At 37.1% G+C, this 22,776-nt stretch overlaps 1 protein-coding gene across 8 annotated transcripts in view; it reads right to left on the bottom strand.

Annotated features, from left to right (window-relative positions):
- The window catches only part of sez6b (seizure related 6 homolog b), a 169,500-nt gene that overhangs the window by 18,550 nt on the left and 128,174 nt on the right, over window positions 1–22,776 (bottom strand). For all 8 annotated transcript variants that reach the window (XM_043221529.1, XM_043221528.1, XM_043221530.1 and 5 more), the window contains 5 exons: window positions 13,164–13,349; window positions 8,721–8,889; window positions 8,008–8,174; window positions 4,602–4,796; window positions 2,478–2,616 (listed from right to left, as the gene is read on the bottom strand). In XM_043221529.1, the coding sequence (XP_043077464.1) occupies window positions 2,478–2,616; window positions 4,602–4,796; window positions 8,008–8,174; window positions 8,721–8,889; window positions 13,164–13,349 (856 nt within the window). The remainder of the gene's footprint in view (window positions 1–2,477; window positions 2,617–4,601; window positions 4,797–8,007; window positions 8,175–8,720; window positions 8,890–13,163; window positions 13,350–22,776) is intronic.

Here is a 22,776-nt window from a genome sequence, read left to right as displayed (position 1 = left end):
GGCATCCTAACTCATAGTCATGTTTGAAGCACTCTTCATCAGCAGCAATTCTATACAGCACAGGAATAGCTGACATTTATAACAGTATAAAATGCTACAAAAACATAATACACTGCAAAAACGTTTTTTTTGTTTTGTTTCCAGACAGCCAAAATAACACCTGCTGTCTAATATTCTTTACAGTCACATATGATCAATTGATTGCACCCCTTTTTATTTAAATGTATATATTTTTTTCAAAAAGTCTTGTTTTCAGCCAAAATATTTAAAAAAATCTTAAATTAAGAAGGATTTTCTAGAAAATGATTGTCTTATTTTCAGAAAAAAAATGTCAATAAGTTTTTTCTTAGAACAAGCAAAATAATCGAACAGAAATAACAGAAAACAATAATATTTTGCTTATCTCATTGCCAGATCATTTTAGTTGTTTCAAGCAAAGACTTAATTTTGACAATAAGAAAGTAATTTTTCTTTGTCTACAAAATCCTTTTTTTTTAGATTTTAGCTAGAGACAAAAAGAAAAAAACAATTTTTTTTGCAGGATAGTAAAAATATTAGTATTAAATAATTGCTACTGCTCAAAGGTTTGGGGTCATTCAGATTATTTTTGGAAAACACAAATACATTTAAATAAATGGGGATGCAATCAATTGATCAAAAGCGGCAGTAAATAATTTATTAAAAATATTAAAAAAGAATCAAATAAATGCTGTTCTTTTGAATTTCATATTCATCAAATAATCCTTAAAGATATGTATACATTTTTTCACTAAACTTTAAGTAGAAAAACATTGATAATAAGAAGAAATGTCTCTTGAGCACTAAGAATATTAAGCATATCATATTTGGAATTATTTTGGAAGGATCATGACACTGGCTACTAAAAATGAATCTTTACATGCATGCATAAGCTACATAATAAACATACAAATAAAAAAAGTTATTTTAAATTGTAATAATATTTATGTAATAATATAATATCTTTATGAGCAATCTTGGGTTATGTTGTGAGCTTGCCACAAAGCATTCTGGGAGTGCATACTCTGTAAAATGTACATATATAATGCTACATACAATTATTTTTGGCTAAAACCAGGTCCTATGAGGATGCATATTAGAACAGCTTTGGCATTGATGACGCCTTAAAAACACCCTCTCTACAGGCATCTCACTAGGTTTTGGAGTATTTTTCCCTGTAAGAGGACAGAGTGTTGATCTAGCTCGCATCTCCAAGCAGTTCAAGTCTTTTCCCCCACGAGGATCTGCAGAGAAAATAACTCTCTCTCGCTTGCCATCTTTCAATCTCCCCGCCAGCGCAGTTTGACTGCATTTGGCAGAGAGTTTGAACCGAGTAAACCTGATGCGATGTTAACTGCAATTTACAGATACACTCAACCTCTCCCATGACCTCTCAATTAAAAGCTAGGCAACAGCTATCTTGTCGTTGAGAACTTGGCTGACAGCAAGAGCCACTAAGGAAGTGCCGTGCCACATTGATCACAGTAATTATAGATGCAACGTGGAGAAACTCAGCTTGTTTTTGGGTTAATTCTCAGAGTTTAGAGTACATTTGAAAGAAAGCTGTGCTGTTGTGTCATCGCTTTAAAGATGTATGCCCGGGGAGATCTTCAGAGAAGCCAATCGAGGTCTTTGTGTTCTAGGCCGTTGCAGTTCAACAGAAATCTCACAAAATGCCCAGAGCGATATGACGGGTGTTTCATTTGGACAGTGAGAGCAGAATGGAGCCGAATCGGTCAGTGGGGAGCAGATGACGCAAAGCACCAGAATTTGTAACTGCGGTGCAATCTCAGCCACATCAAGGACAAACCCAGCAGAAAGGCAGCCCCATGGTGATACGAGTTAGAGTCTGTAGAAATCTACAGTTAGAGACTGATGGGTATGAAGGGAGTGTGCTGAGAGGTCTTGATGAAGCCACAGCGGATTTGAACCACACGTATCTCAGTGCGAGTAAAGGATGAAGCAGATGTATCAGTTTCATTCTTCGGCGATGATACATTAAAAGCTCAGTTATGTCCACTGAAAAACTCTGGAGAATATAAATAGCATCTTGCCCACATATATGGCATATAATAAGAGCTGTTAGTTGATGAACATGTGTTAGAATTAATTAGTACTGTTATAGTTTACTGGGAAAAGCCACCCAGTTAATTCGACCAAGATAATTCGACCTGAGATATTGAAAACATAGATGAGATGCTTGAAAATAAAAAAAATAGAAACAGTTTTGATTTGACAGTTGTACTAAGCTGACTGTGATTTCCTTGTTTTGATTAATTATGCAGTCCTACAATATAAAGTAATTTATTTTTCCGCCTTTTTAAGTGATGTAAGATTGACATCAAATTGGAAAAGAAATCAAAGTCCTGGCTGGAAGATTCAAATCTCTTTCAAAAATGTGAGGACTATGTAAGGTTTCAGTGGGATAATGTGTGACTATGTCATTCACTTTGACGTACACTTGGATGTCCAGCATGATCCTCTTGTCTTCTTCAACATGGATCCCCCAGATGCAGTCCTGACCCTTATCATAGGCCTCAGGCCAGTTTGGAGACAACACCACCCCAGCTGAATCTGTGATCTCTCCACTGCAAACCGCTGCAATGCAACCAGAAAGAGAAAGAGAAAGAGAAAGAGAAAGAGAAAGAGAAAGAGAAAGAGAAAGAGAAAGAGAGAGAAAGCAGAGGAAAAAAAGTCAGAATAAAAAATGCAAACAAGCACAAATGTAACCTTTTTTTTTAATTTAAACAAGAACCTTATGAACAAAATGGGCCCAAACCTCTTCACAAAATACAATAAATAAATAAATAAAAATAAACTAATTTTGTATTAATATTTTTTAATTATTATTTTGTAATGTCTTTGTCATTTTTGTTTGTTTTATATTTCTATTTTATATATCATTTTACAAGTTCTGGCATTTTGTATTTCAATTTGTTGCATAGGTGACCCCCAGCTCTGGAACAGAGGTCAAGCTCTGGATTAATCCAACTGGGGTATAAGTGGAAAATTCTGGCCAGATTAATAAACAGCTTGGGGTTTCCTGTTTTCATTTTCCCCCTTTTCCCTCCCAACACCACTACACTGGCTTAGCTGGTTGTAAGCACATTTTCAAATGGAAAAGCTGTTGTCTTGACCCTCTGCTGGAGCCAGTACGATTAAATCCTTTCAATCCAAACTCTATTGTGAGGCTAGAGAAATGTACTTGAGCAACGGGTCAGATAAGAAGGCACTGTGTGTGTGTGTGTGTGTGTGTGTAGGTGGGGTTGGAATCAGGGCTTTATGAGTGAGGTATTCTCTCACATTCCTCAGCTCTGTGCACCTGCTACTAGCCTCCATGGCTTAATGCTTTTAGTGCTGCTTTAGGCGCGTGACTGTGGCTAAGAGTGTCTGAAACCCATCCAGGTGACACAGGATGTAGTGGATTACATAGAAAAGGCACTAAAAGGATGTGAGGGGTTTGTACTGTACCTGCATATGCTGGCTGTAGAGCTCTTCAGAAGCTAAATAATGCACATTATACACCGAAACACACAGATGTATGGCCTACACATATACCACACAGACGATGACTCAAAAATGCACATGAGCATTGCATGTTGTGTTATTTTAGCATATGATTCGTTAAGCAAATTAGCTAAATTATTATGCTGTTTGTGATCATTTTTTATCAACTTTTGATGAACAACTGACAATGAACAAGTAACAAATGACAAATAAAACAAAAACTAAAAATGTTAAAATACTACTATATATAGTATATATTAAGAACATCTAAATCTACATAAAAATAGGATTAATAAAAAAAGAAATAAAATCTAGCAATCTATCTATCTACTGATGTAATTGTACACATCCTTTTATTTATTTTATATTGTATTTGATATTTATATGTCATGTTCCAGCAAAACAACAGAATTCTTTCTGGCATGTCACAAAGCAGATAAAAAGATCTGTCACTCTTTCCATTTCATCATGATTTACAGTAAATAAATAAAACAGAGTGTGTTGATTTCCTAATACATCCAGTGCTCAAAGGAACTGGTTTGAAGGCGTATAGTAAATAAAATTCTAATTTCTATGCTAAAATATGTTTAAAACCGTAATTCAAGAAAATCTTAATACATATTCCAATAATAATATAATTAGCATTTTTGCTGCTTTTATTAAATGAATGAATATTAATATTATATATTATTACAAAATATAAAATTGTTACTTTATTAAACGGTTTTTACAATTAAAATATAAAAAAATAGTATATTTAGTACAGTTAACCCAGCACATGCAAATTAGGGTCATGTGTGATTCAGAGTTGTATGTGAAATGTGGTTGCAAACAAAATGGCAGGTTCTTGCAATTCGAAAGGAAGAAGAATTCAAATGAACTTGAACTCAAGATAAAGACAAACATGTTGACTTGACAAAGTTTTGAGAAAAAGTTCAAGGCCGTGAAGATTGAAAGTTTATAACCCCCTCACGGACAGATTCCCATTTACTCCTATGAACTGAAAAGCAGACAAACTTCAATTCCGAATTTGGCCCAACCCTGACACATATGCATATGCAAACATTCCCACACACCTCTGCAGGCGGGCTCAGTCTCATTCCATTGAGGGTTGCTGGGATCCATGCACTCGATGATAACAGAGCCCTGCTCCAGGGTGTATCCGGGGTCACAGGTGAACTCCACGACCGTGCCCACAGCGTAGGTGCTGTCAGTGGCGGTGAAGTTGCCGTACTTGACGAATGGCTCGTAGCAGTGCCCCGCTGCAAAAGCTGAGAGGACACACCATAAATCACCTGCTCCGAGACGCACATCACAGTCCAAACACTATCACCAAGCATCTGATTTGAGAAGAGCTTAAAACACACAGACAACCGGTCGGCTCGGCTCAGCCTTTAACCGCTTCACAAAATAATTTCGTCCGAAAGGCCGAGGACAGCACGGAATCTGAATTTAAAAGCGTTTTTAGATGGCAGTCTGAAAGAATTTGTCTGGTAAAGCAATGCGCAGTGTTTTACTTTCCCACCAATCATAATCTTCTTGGACTCAAACCCAAGGTTTCGGGTTGCCCTTGGAAGGAGATTGTTAGTTAATCATCCTTAGCCAGACTTGCAAGGCCACTTACGGACGAAAAAGGAAGAGAGACGGCCCGACAACGTGAATAAATGTGAAACGTGAATGAACAAACTCACTCAGGGAAACAACAAACCGTCACGCCTGGCTGAACCGTTATTGGTTGTTGTGCTCGTCTGAGAATGTAGAATAGAGATTAGAGCGAGAGGAGGAGACTTAAGATGAGGATGTTCAGACTATGGATAAACAGTGGCTTTGATATCCCTCCGGGTCCGGCCTCATTCAAGCGTGAGCTAGATTAGACTACCCACATTCAGTTTTACGTTCAGCCTCGCTCTCTGTTTAATAAACACAGGCAATTCAGCCAATTACAGCAAACTGTTTTCACCCCCTTCCCCAGACACAATTTGCATTATTCATATTTGGCTTCATCTGGCTCTGTTCTCTAAAAGAAGTAGAAATGAGTCATTTTAATCATCAGTTGACTCTTGCTTTCTTATAAGCAAAGGAACAGTCATTATATAAGATGGTATCCACATAAAAGTAAGACTTATATGCAAATAAGAGTAATATGTTCCAGACGGTGCATAATTTATGTGCATTTTGTGTTATTGCTATGAGTGAAGTCCCAATAGGAAGGAAAAAACATAGATGAAATCTCTTTAATGTCTCAGTTATTTCTCCCAGGCAGCAATTAGATTAAATGGCAAGAAAGCCTTTTTTCATAGAAAAAAAGTTTTCAAAGAGATTTACAACAATATCTCAAACTTTTGTTCAGTGTTCAGAGACACAAAAGCTGTGCATTTAAATAAGAACATTTCTCATCAAATTCTTTTAGAACTAAATTACAATAGGGACACATTTGAAACAAAAAAAACATAACTATACTAATGCTAAAAATTGAACTTTTGATTGATTAATTATTTTTCTGATTATGTTCAAAATGATTATGCTTTATTCATATTAAGGTATGAATACACTTTTCAAAAGAAATGAAGACTTTTAATCAGTAAGCGTACGTTACATTGACTAAAAGTGAAAAAAAAAATTACAAAATATTTCTATTTCCAATAAATTTCAAAACATTTCATCAGTATAAAAGAGAAACTTCAGCTATAAAGATTTCTCTGTGCCAAACTACGATACTACGATAGGAAACATGGTAATTTCACTAAAAGAGAAATTAATCTCAAAAGTTTTTGGTAATAATCTGAAAATAATTTATTTCAACAAAAACCGTACAAATGAAACTATTCCATTCAACTGCAATTACTACATGGATTTACATGATTATGGTTTAAAAAGCCTTCCGAGGAGAATTCTTTGAGTGGCCTTTCAGCAAGCACAGAGTTCCAGATCAATGCTTTTGCTAGTCTACTGAAATTGATAAAAACAGATCCATTTTGTTTATGATGGCAGAAAAAGGAGAATGGCACTTCAATCAGAAACACTATTAAAACCTGAGCAGCCTGGCTGGTGTGAAATTCAGAGAAGCATCTGGAGCGTGAGAAGACAAGCAGAATTGTTACAGGTTGCCGTGAAGGCACATTAGTATATTGTAGATAGCATAATCGGATTGTAGCATGGTAAATGAGATTAGATTGATCTCGCCGGATAATGACTGTGAGGTCCTGAGGTGCGCTTGACATCCCTGTGAACAAATGCAACTGCACATGATCGACTGACCTGTGAAAGGGAATAGGAAAGCAATTTCTGTACAAAAAAAAAGCCTCTGCATTTTCAGTTAAAACTCATTTTAATGACCTTGTCAGCTTGCATTTGCCCGCTTCATTCGATTTCCATTTGATTTAATCTGAATAAATCTCATTTGAGCCAGGAATCTAAAGAGTGTTTAGCAAGGCACATGGGAAAACAGATCTTTGGTGTGAATCGAAGCAACAAGGGGAATGTGCCGGAAGGTACACGCTTTGTCTCCATCACAGCCCTCAGGCTCTGTAGAGGACACGTGTTCTTCAAACAACGTTTGAACTTGGTAACCATCGCCATGTACGGCCCGGCTCGGAAATAAAACAGCGGAGGATGGATTAGAAAAGATGCTGGCTGCTATCAAGTCCTCATTATTACGACATCCTGTTAAGCTGGAATCCAACCATTTTCTCAGTCGCTTTCAAAAATTCCTTTTAGACGTACTGTGTTTGATAACATATTCTTTAAAAGTTTGGTTCACCCTAAAACGAAGATTCTGTCATTAATTACTCACCCTCATGTCGTTCCAAACCCAAAAGATTGTATTCATATTTGGAACACAAATCAGGATATTTTGATGAAATGCAAGAGATTTCTGACCTTGCATAAACAGCAACGCAACTAGTACGTTCAAGGCCCAGAAAGGTAGCAAGGACATTGTTAAAATAATCCATGTGACATCAGTGATTTAACTTTGTGAAGACTGACACAGAAGAGAAGTACTTGTTAAATAAAGTCAAATAATGTTTTCTTTGAAAACAAAAAGTATTCACGTAGCTTCTTAACGTTACTGTTGAACCACTGATGTCACATGGACTATTTTAACAATGTCTTTACAACCTTTCTGGGTCTTGTATATGTCAGTTGCATTGTTGCAGGGACTGAAACCTCTCAGATTTCATAAAAAAAAAAAAAAATCTAATTTCTAATTTGTGCTCTGAAATAAGAGTTTAGATTTTTGGGTGAACTATCCCTTAACGCTTATAACCTTATGTCTGTTTTGGTCTCAAATCTGGTGAGTGGATATATTTGCAAAACATTTCCCAATGGAGCTCTTCTTTTCAGATTTGTCTTCATAGCAAAAATGTCACTTATGGCAGAGAACTGTTTTGTTTGAATATTTATAATGCAGAAATTCTGTTTATTCATTCATTATTCATTCTGACTGCTTTAAATTAATTGTAAATTCTTGTTGTTCCATACCTTCATATCTGATGGCTACTCCCGTGTTGGTACCGAAACCATCCGTCGTAAACTCCACAAAAAGATGTCTGGCGGAACTAACGATTCCCTCGTTAGGAAGGTATTCCACCTCGTACGAGTCATACAAAATCGGAGAATCGATGTGATTGCCGTTTTTAATCAGGAACCTGCAGACATAAGGGTTTAGTTCAGTTCAAAACAAAGAAATTCTCAACAGTATCTGTTTGGCAGCAGATGTAACTTTCCCCCGATTTCTAGTACTGTCTTTTGGCAGTTTGCATAATAATTGCCTGATATGATTTTGAATAGCTGAGCAGCAAGTGACCTCATTAAAAGTCCATTTGTTAGCAAAGCCTGCAGAAAAAGTGGATACCGCTAATAAAAATAACTTAATCCTCCTCCTGAGGCCCCGGAGTGGGCTCTAATCGCTCTCTCCGCGCCTGCACGAGGGGATTTGATTATTCTAAATTATTTTAAAGGAGAGCAAGTGTCTGATCTCAGAAACTTTCATCCACTTTCACTCACACACTCACAGCTGTTCCTATCATGCCTCGTTCTTGCCGTAGCAGATAATGCCCTCAAGAGCAGCGCCACATTTGGAGTGTGACGGCACTGTGAAGAGACACTCTGAGCTTCTCCAACTGTCTCTTTGAACATCAGATGACTAATTAGTGCATAATAGCCGAACACTGAGTGAGTTGACTAGGACGAACCTGTCATCGTCTTCTGCGAGGGCCACCTTCTCAAAGTGCACGTGCAGCCGTTGACCCTCAGGGGTCTCCAGGACCCAGTGGCAGGTCAGGTTGTTGCTGTAGTTGCCAGGGAAACCAGGGGACACGATGCGGCCCAGAGTCGCGTTCTTCACCATTCCACCACAGGCCACTGTACAAAGTATAAATAAAAGGAAACAGATGACTTTGAGAAGAAAAAAAATGAGAGCTGGAGGTCGAGGAAGCCCTAAGAGCGAACTCTGAGCTGTGGATAACAATGCGATTTCATAGTGCATGACTGTAATGACTAGACCTGCAATGTAGCAATAATAGGAGGATGGCATTATATGTGAGGGCACATTGTTTTTACACATCAAGGACACTTTCAGACAATCCCCTACCCTTTGCATAGCATGTGAAAACCAGTATATGATATGAGCATCATGTCTGAATTCACAGTATTCATTAAACAGGTGAAAGACACCGTATCTGGATGACCTACTACTTTGATGGCATTTAATAGACATTTTTCATCCCACAAGGCCAAGAGAGAACAGATCAGAATGACAATAAAACAACATTAGTGATGCGCAAAAAAAATTGGAGTTTCAGTTAGTCACTATAATGTTACTTCATTGACTGATGTCATGGGGTCCCATCTGAGCATAAGAGAAAAGGCCAATGAGAATTGGAGAGTGGAATTTGCATGCCAAGCAACTCCCCTGTACATACGAGTATATAAGATGGCAGAGTGCAAGATTTCTGATTTGGAGCCGATCGCTTCTGGAGCAGTGGACAAGAAGAAAGAGAGACTTTCAGCTGCGTTGCATTTATGCTTGAAAATACCCGCCACATGGAAAAAGCCTCTAGGCTGTCGTCAGCTCTCGCTGACAAAGCTTACAATGCTGCGGGCCAGGCCACCTCTGTCCTGCACACCATGGCTATCCTGCAAGTTCACTAAGCCAGGGCACTTAAACTGTTGAACAAAGGTATTTCTGATCCAAGGTTGATTCAGGAACTGTGCACGGCAACTGACTTTGCTCTATGAGCGATGAAGACAACTCAACTGAACCTGACAAATATGCATTCATACTTGGTAATTCTGATTACTAAAGTTCAAGTCATATAATGCTAATGATAATAATATTACATTACAATTCTTGACTCACTGCTGCTATATCAGTAGATAAATAGTGTAGATGAATGTACAATGTTTTCTAATAACAATTTATTATATTTAGAGTTTTTATATTTATATTTAATATTTAAGAATTTTATATTTAATTTGGGGGGCATCCAAGTTTGCCAAGTTTTCCCTGGTAATTAGTTGATTTAAAACTCTTTAAAACTTACTAACTCAGTTACTATTTGTGAGAAGTTACTAGTAAATATAACTAATTACTTTTTTAAAGTACCATGCCCAACACTGCACCTTTCACATTTTAATGTACAATTTCATTATGAATCATTATTATTTAATTTTTCAGTCTGATTAAGTCTTAATTTTGTTTTTAGGTTTTAGTACTTGTTATTTTAAGAGAATTACTGACCATGAGGGTCTCCCAGTCATGATAGTCTGCAGGGGTCCTCTCTATGATATCATTTCCTGTTTTATATATTTTTTCTTTATTTTCATCAAACCACAAGACTATAAAACAATAAAGCAGGAAAGCAGTTTTATTTAAATGAATGAATAAATAAATAATTAAATTTTAATTTTAAGTATTTCAGCTGTTTTCCATCACTGTGAAATGAAAAATGCAAAATGAATTTTAATTCAGAAATTAAAAAACATGTTCAGTATAGAATAGGTGCATCTGAGTCGTATTGTGCATGAATTGCCTTTTCAGTTTATTTTTGAACAAATGAATAGACAAAAATAGCCACGTTATTGACTCAAGAACCTTTAGACCACAACGATTTAAACAGAAGGACAGCAATAATAAACAGTTTTTCTTTAAGGCAATGAAAAGAGAGAGAGCTTGGAGGAGGAGTACACCTTCTGAGCTTGACGGCTGAAGGTTAGTCAGGCGGACAGAACATAATTAAAGTGGACCCAAAGCCCTGCTCCCTGGCAGCCTGCCCATGCTGATCAGTAATCAGACTCTGACAGTCTGGTCCGGCCCTGCATCAGCATGGCAGGGGCACACTTCTAAAACGGCACGTTTATGCTATTTCACTCCGAATCAATGGCGAGACTTAGAAACCCCAAGTCCTGTAAGCCGTGTCTGGCAGCCGCAGGCTAACTAAACCACCTCACGATACACGCTACAGCCGTGCCTCCAAAGCACTAAACGAGATCCTTCATCAAAACAGCCCTCCTTCAGGGAGCGCAGCCTTGTTTGCAATCGGAGATGTTGTTCTGTTTGTCATGCAAGAGGGAAGAGTTCCCCGGCTCTGGGATTCGGCTCTCTGAAGAGATCGAGGCGAAAAAAAGTCCTTATTTATGCAGAAGAGGCCGGCCTGTCAATCACGCTGTCACACCGGGCTGCCTTGAGGGGGTACGGTTGTTAATATTCACTGCCTTGTAGCACAAACACTTCTGTTACCACCATACCAGCCAAAATCAATGATCAAGCTCCAATTAACTTAAAAGGAGGAGGGAGCAACCGCACTAGGAGTTTCTCCCCTGTCAAGTTAAATCACACCTGTGCGGACTAAATATTTACACAGGCATGAGGTTTGTTTTTGAGCCCAAAGTATAGGGGCTGCATCTAAATGACACAATGACTTGTGGGTGTATGTTTATGGTGAGACGGAGAAAAAAAAAAGAAGGATAATTGCTAGTGAGCGAGTCCAGAACAGCTTTACAATGATGCAAATCAGCAAGTGCGAGGAGGCTGTGTTTATGAGTGGCAGAGGAAACCTTACATTTTCTGCACCTTGCGTCTATATGCAAATGAAATAAGGTTCATTAAAAGCAGAAGCTACTTTTTCATAGATTTTTCTGTACTTGTTAAGATAGCAGTAGTGCTGCTTACTCGTGCTACAGCTTCATAATTGAATTTCTCAGGGGCAGAGATCAAATACTGCAGATTTGGTAATTAACTGTCATTTAGCTGATGCTTTTGTTATAGTGCACTCAATACAGGGACAATCCCTTTGGAGTAACCTGCAATTAAGAGTCTAGCTGGTGCAAGGGCGCATGTGACATGTTAGTTAGTCTCTGCTTCAAGTTTACTGCCACCTGGATACAACCTGAACCTTTTATATGAGCAGCCCAGACCCATTACTGTCAGGCTAAAGGAATCATTCGGGTTCAATACAAGTGAAGCTCAATGGATCACATTTGGGGAATAATGTTAATTAGCATAGAAAACAATTTCAATGACTTCTTAAGTGAAAAAAAGCAAAAATCTTGGCACTTAATGGAAGTAAATGATTTTTTGCTGAAGCACTTTGGTTCTTCACATTAATTATTTTAGAAAACATATAATTTAAGCTGAAAAGTTGTTTAAATTGTCATTTTGCAACTACTGGTCAAGCAATTAGTCACTGTAGTGTATTTGGGGTAAAAACAGTAGACACGTTTTTTCATCAGTCTTTATTTGTTTTTTTTTCATATAGTCTTTCATTGGTTTTCATGTTAAATGTATGTCAACCACAGGAAGGAGTCAAATGTATATTCTTCTAATTCAGGATGCTCCATTTTAAAATCAGTAAGCTAAGTTACCTCTTTTCTTGGTATCTTTGCACAAACACTGTACAAAAATGAGTAGGGAGTTTATTTTATGGCAACAATTGAATATAACTATAAAAACACATGTGATTCTATCATATTAGTCTCATAATAACATACTTAAAAAGATAGTTCATCCAAAAATAAAAATTCTGTCATTAATTACCCTCATGCTTTTCTAAATCAAAATCCGTTAGACCTTCGTTCATCAAATTAACAACACAACAAAACAAATTAAGATATTTTTGATGAAATCCGAGACCTTTTACCCTGCACAGACAGCAAAACAAGTGACACAAGGTCCAAAAGACAGTAAAGACATTAAAGACATTAAAATAGTCCATGTGACATCAGTGGTACAACTTAATTTCTATGCATTAACTTGTTATTTTTGTTTTTCTTTACACATTAAAAGTATTCACGCAGCTTCATAAAATTATGGCTGAACCACTAATGTCACACAGACTATTTTAATAATGTACTTACTACCTTTCTAGGCCTTGAATGTGGTACAATAGTTGCATTGCTACCCAGCTATGAAAGGTGAGAAAGCTCTCGGATTTCAGTTGGAATTTGATGATTGAAGGTCTTGCAGGTTTTAAAAAGTGTGAGTAGTTAATGACAGATTTTTCAATTTGGGATGAACTATTCTATGTAAGTGAATAATAAGTATTTTGGCAGCAAACAGTGATTTGCCCGGTTTGTTGTCTGGTGGGTTAGGGTTTTTTAATGAATGCATGAAAATATATAAACTATCAAGAACTCACCAAGACAGCGGGGCACTTTGCCGCTCCAGTAGGGTGTGGTGGCATTGCGACACGTGAGGGTGGAGGGACCCTGGAGTTGGTATCCATTGAAGCAGTAGAAATAGGCCTCTCCCCCTGCATGCAGACTTGTGACAGACACGTCCCCATATGCTGGTCTATCAGGAAAGTTGCAACTCAACACAAATGCTGTAACGGAGAGCAAACGAATAACTGATTAGGCAAATGATTAAAACTGCATCACGCCACACCACACTTACTTAAACGAGCGTCTGAAGCTGCTCTAAAGCTATCATTAGCCTGAGACTAAGGTCTGTGGGGAGTATGAATATTGCATTACACTGACTCCCACTTATTTCAAAAAGACTTATTATCTTAACAAACTCCATCTGTCTTTCTTTCTCTCAGTTTAATATGGTCTCCGAGGGTCTGTCCCCAATGCATGTCCTCTCTCCATGTCCTCCAGACCGCAGCCGACCTTTTCAGCGTGAAAGGGACATCTCGAAGATGACAAATAAACCCGAACTCTGAACATTGTCTGTTTTCACAGCCAGAATGGGCCTGCTGGGATGCGTAGAGACAATCATTAGCTGCCTAAGATGATAGATTAGACTCACATTTGGTCTAATGGCCGTAATAGAGCAAAACCTTCTCTACCTCTGAGACTAGCAAAGATTCTTCATCATTTTTAACTGGACACTTTTGCGCAAAGTCTGGTCCACATTGCAACTTACTCTGGCCCACTTAGACAAGCCGTCTAAATTAGACCATCTCGTGACTCAATGACATGTTTATTTTTGCTTCTATGTGTCTTTTTTAAAAATAAAATGAATCTCCAATAATAAGTCTTCATAAATAATATTAATTACAAGTCTGGTTCAAATAAAACTCCCCCAAATGGCCTCTTACATAAGCTTTGGTCTTCTGGATTGGCTTTATTGACTATTGTCTTGCCTGGCTCTTGGCATTAAACCAGACTGTCAATACTTTCTCAAGCAATGTCCACAAAAGCCTTTTCACCATTTATTGCTGCTGGCTTCTTCTTTCACCCTTTCAAAGCGCCTGAAGAAGGGTCTTGGACCGAAGCACTGCAATTTATTAAACATTTGCAAGCTACAACAGCGCAGGAGTTTTCTATTTTACCTTCTTCCTATGAAAATCAACAAGCCCCGGCGCAGTGAATACTAAAGGTATGAAAGACAGATATTTTTTCTTTGAAATGAAAGAGGTCAAAATTCAAGGCCAAAGAGAATTCAATTGCTAGTCATGTACAGAACGGAGTCTGCATATGAAGGAGGCTTTGATAAGCAAGTGACCGTCTTTTCCTTCATCACAGAAGCTCCGCACAGCCTCCGCAGGAGTCCTCACAAGATGGTAAATCCAGGTTAGACCGCAAGTGCCCATTGAGCCTAAGAACTACTTTCCCAACACCATTTTTCGCCTCCTCCTACCCATCCTCCTTGGAGAATGTTTTTGCAATTTATGACAGAAATTTCAGGGCTCATTTCTCCCTGTCTCTGTGTGGCTGTGGCAGCCGTATTGTTAGCTGTTGAAATTCAAAGCGTTGTGTGGGTGTTGATTTTGTCACCAACGACAAGAGTGAGCCCGGGGCCAGAAAATTTGCACAGGGGAGATAAATTATAACCTTTGACCTGCTCATATATGCTCTAAAACATTTAATAAAACAAATAATGATTTGTAATAAAAGCATTTTTTTTACTTAAATGTGCATACATTTTTGCATATCTGGCAAATACAACATATCTGTGATGAACAATTTCAACTTTTCAAGCAGATCTGGCATACTTTACCTACTGAATAAAGCACAATAAATAATGACAGTAATTTACATAGAAATTTGGTATTTTTTATTCAGAAATAAATTTAAATACTTTAGTGTACTTAATGCCTGGTTAAACAGGATTGTGGGAGGTTAGTCGATGAAACATGATTTTGCAGTGCAATACGGCAAAGCAAATTCTAGCTAAAGTCTTTAGAGATGACTTGACACTTCTGCAAGAAAAGCAAGCACAGAGCATTTAAAGGGCTGGTCTCTAAAGGCTAACACGAGGCCTTCAATTACACCTGTAAATAACAGGTAAAAATGTCAAGTTGTATTACACATGATCGAGACGTTATCCCTTCCCAAAAGAAATGTTATCTCACATTAGAGGCCACAAAAGCTGCTACGGACGAGTCAGCTCGAAAATATTACAGCAATTTTTCAGTTGTCAGGCATTAATTAAACTGTGCTATACAATGCCCTGTAGTATTGCTTTCATAGCTGAGATTATCCGTATCTGATCCTGAACCAACAGCAAAAGTGAATCACCGCCGTGTTTCATGTGAGAATCACTCTCGCTCTGGTCTCTGATCCTGTGGTGGTGTTTAGAGAGGTAGAGGGCCCTGTCAAACAGAATTAATGTTTTTGTTTAAGTTTTTTTCCCCTCTACTGGCTCAGGTTGGATTCCTGTGTCTAAGAAAGCCACAGTTTGATAAATCACTGCAATTCTTTTTCCTCACTGAGCAGAGAGGAGCTGCGTAATGGGGTGGTGCACCTCAGCAACAATATAGGAGCCAGTAAGCGAGGGTTACACAGAACTGACATCCATACCCCAGAAGAGCATTTTTTGTGCCCCACGTGATGTCGAGATTCTGCGGTACGTACGTAAAAAAAAATCTGACACTAAGCAGAAAACTAGTTCACTCTGCAAAGTGTCACAGATGAGCACACGCAGTCTACAAAGCTTGGTTGATTACAACAGCATTTCGTTTTGATCCATGTTGATGCTCCACTAGTTTAAGATGTAAACACTGTGCAACTGTAGTTTGTTTATGGTTGCCAAGAAATCTTGGAGTTTTGCTGATATGTAGTTATATAAAAAAATAAAGGGCAGTAAAAATAAATTCATCCTAGCAGCAAGAATTAGTCTAAGCAACAAAAACAAGGTAAAGTGCATTTTAAATAATACATTAAAATGAATGAATACAAAATGTACTGTGTGTCCAGTGTAGTCTGATTTGTAATTCTTTAAAAAAAAATTTTTTTTAATAATTAAAATACATAGAGCACAATTAGTAAAGTCTGATTCCCGAACAAATGATTGTTTTAAATTGTTGAAATAGTTTCTTTTTAAAAATCAAAAACAAACAGGGTAACCAGCATATTCTGATTCGCAAATAATTTATTTTCTGTTAATATTTCTTAGTAAACTAAAAGCATGCGGCGCAACTAGTGCAATACAGTTTTGTAATGCACCAACTAACTAAGAAGGTTCTTGTATAATTCACAAGATTAGCTGACAGAAAATTTCTTTGAAATGCATGCAAAATGAACATCATAAGTGAACTACGCCTAAATGAATCATAAGCAAATAAGCCCTGCTCTTCGGTCTGTGATGTTCCAAAGGTTGAGCTGTAGAGGCAATTTAAAAATACCCTAATTCCAACCCAGTGCTTGGTGTATATTTCAGCATTGGATGAGACAGTTTTGCATCCTCTCTCTCTCTCTCTCTCTAGCCTTAAACCAGTGCATCTACCAGTAATTATGCCCTGCTCATGAGTGCTGTATTAACTTCCACCCTCTTCCACCGGTGCACATGCGTAAGAGCTCAGAGCCTGCAGCGGCAGGGCATGTGGAGAGGGTATCTGCCCCTGATGACTGTCTAATCTCGACGCTGAGAAGGGGAGAGCGCTCCTCTTACCGACTCAATGAGCCAGCACATGGGGGGGCCTTCACTCCCTCAGCCATCTATTTTATTTATGGTTTATTAGCGCTGTTTCAGCACAGCGGGGCCCATGCGCCAGCACCGCCGGGTTGTTATAGCATTATTACCCCTCTGCTTCCATTTCAATTAGACTAATACTGAGGGGGCACCGGAGGCTAGCTTTATGTGGAGCCGTCCGGTCGACACTAAATCACATACTCGCAAGTTGCCTTGTGGCTTCATAGGCCATAAAGACTGAGCGTTGTAATGCAGCCTAAAGATGACTGTGTGGGAACTGGCATGGTGGAGATTAGCTGGCAACCGATTAGACAGCAACAGATGCAGTGCTAATGTGCTTCATTAGGTGCCCTGGAGGAAGGCCCATGGGTGGACGAGGTGAGGATGGGCTGATGTATGTCCAGTCACCGTGACGAACCCTGCGGTTTAGTTGGGTGATTTTGCTTAAAGGCACAATTCACTCAGAAATTTATATTCTGTTATCGTGATTCAGCAATTTTTGTCAATACAATGAAAGTCAAAGGGGACTAATCAACATGTTACCCGACTGACTTTAATTTTATATAACTGAATTTTTGTATAGGCTGACATATGAGTACATTGTACTTATTTTTTTGATGTAAGTACATAGTAGTTAAAGCCAACTAATATAAACTGTGACCAAGAGTAGTTTATTGAATCTTAAGACAAAATATATTTTTATATTATTTTTTGTTCAGTAACATACATACATCAGGCTTTTATGGTTCATATAGTATGATACAGTGAGTATATAGAGCTCATATTTGAGGAGGAAAGAACACATTTTTTTTATTCTGAGGGCCAAAATGAGTAAATATATGCAGCATGATGCAGTTGCTGATTTGGGTAAAAATTCATTGCTCAGGACACTCGGTCCCTCCATGGTTTAGATAGCCCTGTACTAGCTTGTAATGTAAATCAATGAAGACAATAAAATGCATATAAATATCAGTTGTCACTCTATTTCACGCAATAATTTATCTTTGTTAAAATGTATTTACTATTACAGCTCTGGCATTTTTTTGCAATGCATGCAAAATGCAATGCATGGCATATAATGCAATACAATGGCATTTGACAGATACATAAATGTTACTCAATACCTGATAAATCATATTGACTCTTTTTAACATGTTTTTATCTGATGAAGAAGAAGAAGAAGAACTAGTCCAGCATAGCAATTAAGTGTTCAAGTTGCAATAACAATATAAAAATGTATACATTTACTTTATACATTCAAATCTGTTTCACGATAAAAAGAACTGTTAAAATTGCTGGTTTAAACATCAATCAGAAAACTAAAGGCATGTAGTACTGTAGATTGAGTACAACAGGCTTTTCAGCAAAGGTTTGATTATGTTGATACTTAGACACTTTGCGTATAAAACAATACAGTGCGCTTTATGGGGTTAAGGACTTCTATTTTACATTGCACACCAGTCAAAACCAACCTTTAAACTAGGAAAGCTATAAAATGTTGTGCTTCTATGTGACTGAATTACATTTTAGACTACTTTGCAGTATTGTCAAAGTAAGTAATAGGTGAATGAAGACCACGCTGTCATCCACTTATAGTCACACACTGATAGATTTGTTTGCTCTGTATGCTTTACACATATAAACATCTCATACAGATTTCCGTCCACATAGACCATTTGCCCACTGGAACTCTCTGAAGGCTCTGAATATGAGTCAGGAACTTGACTTGGCACATCTCAGGCTTCTAAACAAACACGCTTATCGCCTCTGGCTCAATGCATCTTCAGCTGTAAACACATAAAAGCCTTGAGCATATACAATGTGCTCACGAAAACTCTCATGCATTTTGAGGGCAGGCCAATGTAAAGGATGGAGAATGAAGGTTTATTCACAACCCTGATCAATGCACTCAATGGCTATTAGGTTGCCTATGGCAACAGAAACAGAGAATCATCACTCTATAAGCACCATACAGGGTACATTGTTTACATCTCTTCAAGCAAGAAAAATATGATTTCTGGATGAATGGATGGATGTGTGGATGGATAGTTACCTCCATCCATCCAAATTTCAGAAAAAAAGCACACTTTTTTTACATTCTTAAACAAAAAACAATAATAGAAAAAAAGAAAAATGAATGAATAAACAAGCATTCTTCATTAGCTATCGTTCTGAAAATAGCTTAATTTTTAAATTAAATAATAACAATAATTGAATGAGAGGAAGTACTGTACGATGATATTAGTTAACATATATGTTATGGCAAATAACCAGCAAATGGCATTTATTAATACAAAATACTATTTTTATTATTTTGTCAAACTATTAACAAAATTAAAAATACAAATTTTTTAATGTTACAAGCTAATTTTACACATCACATTATAATGTACATTTATATTTTCAATTTTATTTTTCAAGTTTAATTTTGTTTAATTTTGAGTACATATTTTGGTACATATATATGTACAGCATTTTTTATTTTATTTTATTTCAGTTAATGTTTATTTTATTTCAATAAACAAAAATGCTTTAATAAGCATTTAATAATTTTAGTTTTAGTTAAACTTAAAAACAATTTAAGCATTTCACAATTTAATTAAAGGGTTAATTCACCTAAAACTGAACATTTTGTCATTAATTCTTTTCATTATTTACTCACTCCCATGTCGTTCCAAACCCGTAAGACCTTTGTAACCTTCATATTCATAAATATTCATATTTTTTTATAAAACCTGAGAGCTCCCATAGACAGCAATGTAAAAATTCACCAAAGCAGAAATTCAGTTTCTCCTATGACATCAAGCTATAAAACCCTTTTTGGTTTTAACTGGAATCAAATGCTATATAATGGATTTCAAACAGTTTACAGACACTTTTAGATAAAGCTGGCAGAGGTGGTCTTGGTGGGGTGGTGCCTGCTGGGTGAATATTTGTTATCTTCAGACTGGACCCCATCTGCTGTTTGATAAGAGCACAGTTACCAGCTGTGTGTCAGGCTGCCCTGACAGCGTGTCAAGAACTAGTGGAGCTGTTCACGTCCGTAAGTGTCCGGGCTTCTAGTCTGCCAGCGCTTGTACAGGTTCACGCTCTACACAACCGCAAAAATTCACTGATAAGCAGAGCTTCATCTCCAATTCTAAGCATGAAATGCCTGTATGTGTGTGTGTACGTATTGTCATCTGGGAAAACATGGAAATGATGCCACTCTTGTGTCATGCAGTTCCCCCAGTATGAGCAGTGCAGCAGGACGGTTATACTTACAGAAATGACTGTGCTATTAAATCTGTTGCATATTACATGAGCTAATAAAAAAAATATATCCTCTTTCGCTTATTTATGAAGTATGGGCAGGGATTCACAGACTCCAAGCTCATCATGTCTTATTGAGGCTGATTGCATGTGAGTGGCTCAGTCCGAGAGGACACGGGCGCGAGGGAAATCTCCCTCAATTTAAGACCGGCTTGTACATCACTCTTATTAACCTGGACCATGTGGAGGCAGCAAACGAACATCATGAAGTAGATCCCTCAGAGACATAACAGGAACAACACAGGAATCTACTCACAACATGGACCTCTATCTATCTATCTATCACACACACACACACACACACACTTATACGCAAGCACAAAATAATAAAAACTATTTAGCAAATTTTCTGATTATTCTGATTATTAAATATTTGAATTTTATTTTATCATTGAAGTAAAGAGAAAATAAATGACAATATTGACTTTTTATTAAGTTGACTGACCATTATCAAAGTATTGTTGATATAGTATTGTTAAATGTGTAGGCCTGGAAGGATTTTTTACATTTTAAATTAAATTTAATTTAATCTTAGAAATGTATTTTTTCTTTTGAAAAATAAATAAACATTTGAGTGCTGTCAAACAATTAATCATGATTAGTTGCATCGAAAATACAAGTTTTAACATGGGTGTATTGTGTATATTCATTATGTATTTATAAATACAAACACATACATGCATATAATTAAGAAAAATATGTGTGTATATTAAATATATTTATATAGGATATGAAATATACAAATATAAATATATAAATCATATAGATGTTGATTTATTTATATACAAAATATATACAGAATGTGTGCTTTTATATATATATATAATAAACAAACAGAACACATACATATATTATGTAAGCAATTCATTTTGAATGTGATAAATCACAATTAATCGGTTGACAGCACTGGTAAATTTATTTATATGTTGTTGCTCATGTTATAAAATAACTGTTATTAATCACTTGATTTCTAACGACACTTAAGAAAGAATTCTAATGGTCTCAAATTAAATAAGAACCTCAAAAATAACAGCTACAATAATAAAAAAATATTTCAATAAACATATTTAATAAAGTCGACAAGTGTTATAGCCCTGTAATAGATAAAATCATTTTTCTCATCAAATTTTTCACAGACACCCTACCACACTCTTGCAGGACCCTAATATGCCAGGCTTTTTCCAGTCAACGAAAGATACTGTACCATGCAAACAAAAAAAACCCAAGCGGCACGGAAGTAGAAAGTAGACGTTTCATCAGCAAAGAAAAATCTGCCTTGTTCCCATGGAAATAACAGCAACCCACACCTATTTTATTTGCATTGACACCTCAAGTGACAAAACACGGAGACAGTAAAAATCCTTTGCTTCATTAAACGTACATCTCACTGTCAGACACTCTCTTTTATGGAAGCGTTGAAGTATAATTCATGTCATCTAAATGTCTTGCTCCAGCATGCCCCCGTAATTCAGTGCCAGCACATATAATTTCATAAAAGCAAATAGACTGTCGGTGGCAGAGTGCGTTTCGTGTTCACGCTGGCATGTTTTTCATACGGCCCTACTAATGATGTGAGGGCATAGAGAGCGGTCAATAAATGACAAAACAATGGTGTGTCACAGCACGGCCAAACGCCTCAGCGGGAAACACTCATTAACTGGCCGAACCCAAGCACAACTTTGAGAGTTCAGGATCCTGCGGCCCTGCAAAACATTAAATGACTTCAAATAGCGGCGGCGGGGGAGTATAATAGCCTGTGATTTGATTGAGGTGCTCTTACTGCCATGTGCTCGCTCAATGAATCTGCCCTTCTCACATATGCTTGAGTGCTATTTCAAACTAGTCTTCTGAGAGGAGCCTGTATTTCGCTCTAATGTCATTCAAAGTGTTATATATTTATATTTGCTTTGAATTTTTTAATACATGTGATCTTGACAGACCTTTATCTCCACATGTCCAGACTCTTAATCAAGCTCTGATAGGTCGACGCTCTTTATATGCAAATGACCCCTTATCTCGAAGATCATTTTTTTCAGTGTACGGGTAATATCATTTCTCATAATTACTACGGTTCTCTTAATGAAGGCTGTTTGATAGTTAATGTGCAGAGGAGCAGGTGTTCGGTGCTATCAATCAATTACATGCTCCGCCCAGGCTCTAAAACAACCGCAATTTAATTCCATTTGCCGCTCTTAGATTTTACGCCATATCACGTCCATTAAATGCTAATGAAAGAGCAGCTGCCTGCTCTGTATTATTGAAAGCAGGGGAAACTTGCACTGCAATTACCTCTTAATAATTATCTGATAATTCATTACCAATAACAACCTGGAAACATATTAATTTGGTTAGGGACAATGGTTTTTTTTTAAAAAGAGCTCCTGCAACTTTGTGATTAAGACAATGTCCTTTATTAATTTTTAATTAAAAGGATTTAATGAAATGGGCTCCTCTACCAAAGTGTTGGCAAAGGTTTATATTAACATCCCTGCTGTATAATTTAGTGCTAAAGAGAAAAACGTTAAAATTTAATGAGTGGAACTACAGTGCACAATCCCTCAGAAATTAAATGAAAAATG

The sequence above is a fragment of the Puntigrus tetrazona genome, chromosome 21, assembly GCF_018831695.1.
Source record: "Puntigrus tetrazona isolate hp1 chromosome 21, ASM1883169v1, whole genome shotgun sequence".
NCBI lineage: Eukaryota > Metazoa > Chordata > Actinopteri > Cypriniformes > Cyprinidae > Puntigrus > Puntigrus tetrazona.
The sequence above is the reverse complement of the archived record's forward strand: the minus strand, read 5'-3'. Positions and strand labels throughout refer to the sequence as shown.